Source organism: Wasmannia auropunctata, unplaced genomic scaffold (genome assembly GCF_000956235.1).
Source record: "Wasmannia auropunctata unplaced genomic scaffold, wasmannia.A_1.0 LD336052.1, whole genome shotgun sequence".
Lineage (NCBI taxonomy): Eukaryota > Metazoa > Arthropoda > Insecta > Hymenoptera > Formicidae > Wasmannia > Wasmannia auropunctata.
Genome location: NW_012026838.1, coordinates 289800 through 291866, shown reverse-complemented (window position 1 = coordinate 291866; position 2067 = coordinate 289800). Strand labels below are relative to the sequence as shown.

General features: G+C 30.0%; 1 protein-coding gene across 1 annotated transcript; it reads right to left on the bottom strand.

Moving 5' to 3' along the window:
- Window positions 1–315: 315 nt before the first annotated feature.
- Window positions 316–2061, bottom strand: LOC105451427. The gene is made up of 5 exons (XM_011691864.1): window positions 1831–2061; window positions 1569–1646; window positions 1074–1466; window positions 819–981; window positions 316–550 (listed from the first exon to the last, which is right to left on the bottom strand). The coding sequence occupies exons 3-5, from the start codon at window positions 1414–1416 to the stop codon at window positions 316–318; spliced, it is 741 nt and encodes a 246-aa protein (XP_011690166.1). The 5' UTR covers window positions 1417–1466; window positions 1569–1646; window positions 1831–2061.
- Window positions 2062–2067: the final 6 nt, after the last annotated feature.

Sequence of the window (2067 nt, the reverse complement as noted above, 5' to 3'; positions counted from 1 at the left end):
TCAATGCTCCTGAATCTTCAAATTTGCACAGTGAAATGTCATCATAAAAAGAAACAAATTGAATTTTATATTACAATACAATAAATATTGCTGCAATTTTTATTGTTTTAATCACAAATTCTTTAATTTATTTATCCTTTGTATAAGATTTTCTTTTAACATTATGATTCTACTACAATTAAAAATCTATGTGTAATAATATCGAAAAGATTATCAAAATTAGTGCTGAAAGTATTACATATATGACTACATGTGATTATATATTCTTATTATACATTTTTATATTATCCTCAAAAATGGTTCTAAATATTCAAATTATAATTCTAAATAGATTACAGATGTATGAAATAGTACATTTCTATAATCTCTAATTTGGAAATACTTACATCCAGGTAGCTTTCTGCGCAATCTCGGTTGGCCATCTTGCCCTTCAACATCCATGTTCCCAAGCTTTACCTTATTATCCGAATCAGAATTATTATTGGATGAACTTGGAGCACATATTGTAGAAGGCACAGAAGAAATTTGAGGAGCCACAGCAGTTTTAAGACTAAAAAAAAAGTTAATTTCTAAATAAGATTACATAATAAAAAACTTTGGCAAAGACACGAGATGTTTTATAAACGCGGCGTAAACATCTAACAACTCAAATAATCAAATATGTCACTGTTTAAAATGATAAAGTGATAACATAATGATAGTCATGATGTAAGAATCTTACATCATGATGATAGTGACATAAATGATAATCAAGTCATATAATGTCTTAAGACTAAAAAAAAGTCTTAATTTCTAAAAAAGATCACATAATAAAATACTTTAACATGAGCTTTTCCGAAAGCGCGGCGCAAACATCTGGCAACTCGATTTCGCCGTCCTTGAGGCAATTCTCAATTTTAATATTATTTAACTCTCTCGGTGTTAACTCCTGCTTTATCTGTACTATTTCCGAATCTGTACTATTTCCATTTGTTTCCAAATCTATAACAAGGAACAAGTTTGAATATAAGAAAAATAATAAATTTATAACTCTTTTGTAAAAGGAGATACTTGAACCGTGAAAGCATTCGTACTTTTACTCGTTGCCTCCGAATTTTCTTGAGATACAAACTTTTTCGTTGCATTACTTGAAGCACTTTCTGTCGCATGCAAAGTTGTATCTGTTGCAACAGGCTGTACTTCTTTTATTTCTACTATTATTGTTTTTTCAGAATCGACAAATAACATTCTAACGGAAATTTTATCTCCCCGTTGTAAATTCCTGTACTTATCACTTATGCCCTGTGGCAAACGAATTTTGGTAATAATAGGAGATTTCAATTCTCCAAGATCTTTCAGCTCGGCATCTTTTATTAGTGTCTCATCGATACCAAAATCAATAAAGTGGACCACAGTAGGATTCAAGGATGTTACCATAGCTCGATACCAAAGATCTTCATATTTAAGACCATAAACCTCACCAATAACTGGCAACATATTTGGTAAATTTTTCATACCTTGCAATTTTGTCAATAAATTGGTACGTGCATAGGTATCTTCTAATTTAAATACCCAATATTGATCATTACCTAGTGATTTTATGACTTGCACGGTTGTAAATTCTATGTTTGATATAAAGTATGTATCTTTATAAGAAGAATCGTTTACTGAAAAAATAACAGTTTGACTATTAGTATTTTCTCTGTCATTATTGCTAGTAGAGCCTTTGTTATTTTGGAAGACATTTCTTTGGGGATAGTTTCTATCGTTATTGCAAATTTTATCTCTTACATTGCTATTATTATCTTTCTTTGAGACTAGAACTAGATTTATAATTACTATTATGATTACTTTTCTCTTTCTTGATTACTGCTTGGTTTTCTTTTTTTATTTCAGGTGCATAATTATCGTGAGCATCATAATAATTATCTTGAGTAATAAAACTATGAGTAATTTTTATATTACTCTCTTTGTTGATTCCATTTCTAGTCGTATTATTCGCTTCCTCTTGCCATACGTTAAACGTATCAATTCTTCGTCGTTTTACTTCGCCGCTATATTCACCCGTATCAACATTAGGGGTCGAAG

Bases quoted from the DNA above. Each gene is read 5' to 3' on its own strand.
- LOC105451427 (XM_011691864.1), bottom strand. From the start codon at position 1,416: ATGGTAACATCCTTGAATCCTACTGTGGTCCACTTTATTGATTTTGGT. The intron at 982-1,073 runs GTACGAATGCTT...TCCTTGTTATAG, and splicing joins TTCGGAGGCAACGAGTAAAA to ATTTGGAAACAAATGGAAAT. The intron at 551-818 runs GTATTTTATTAT...CTTTTTTTTTAG, and splicing joins TCGGAAAAGCTCATGTTAAA to TCTTAAAACTGCTGTGGCTC.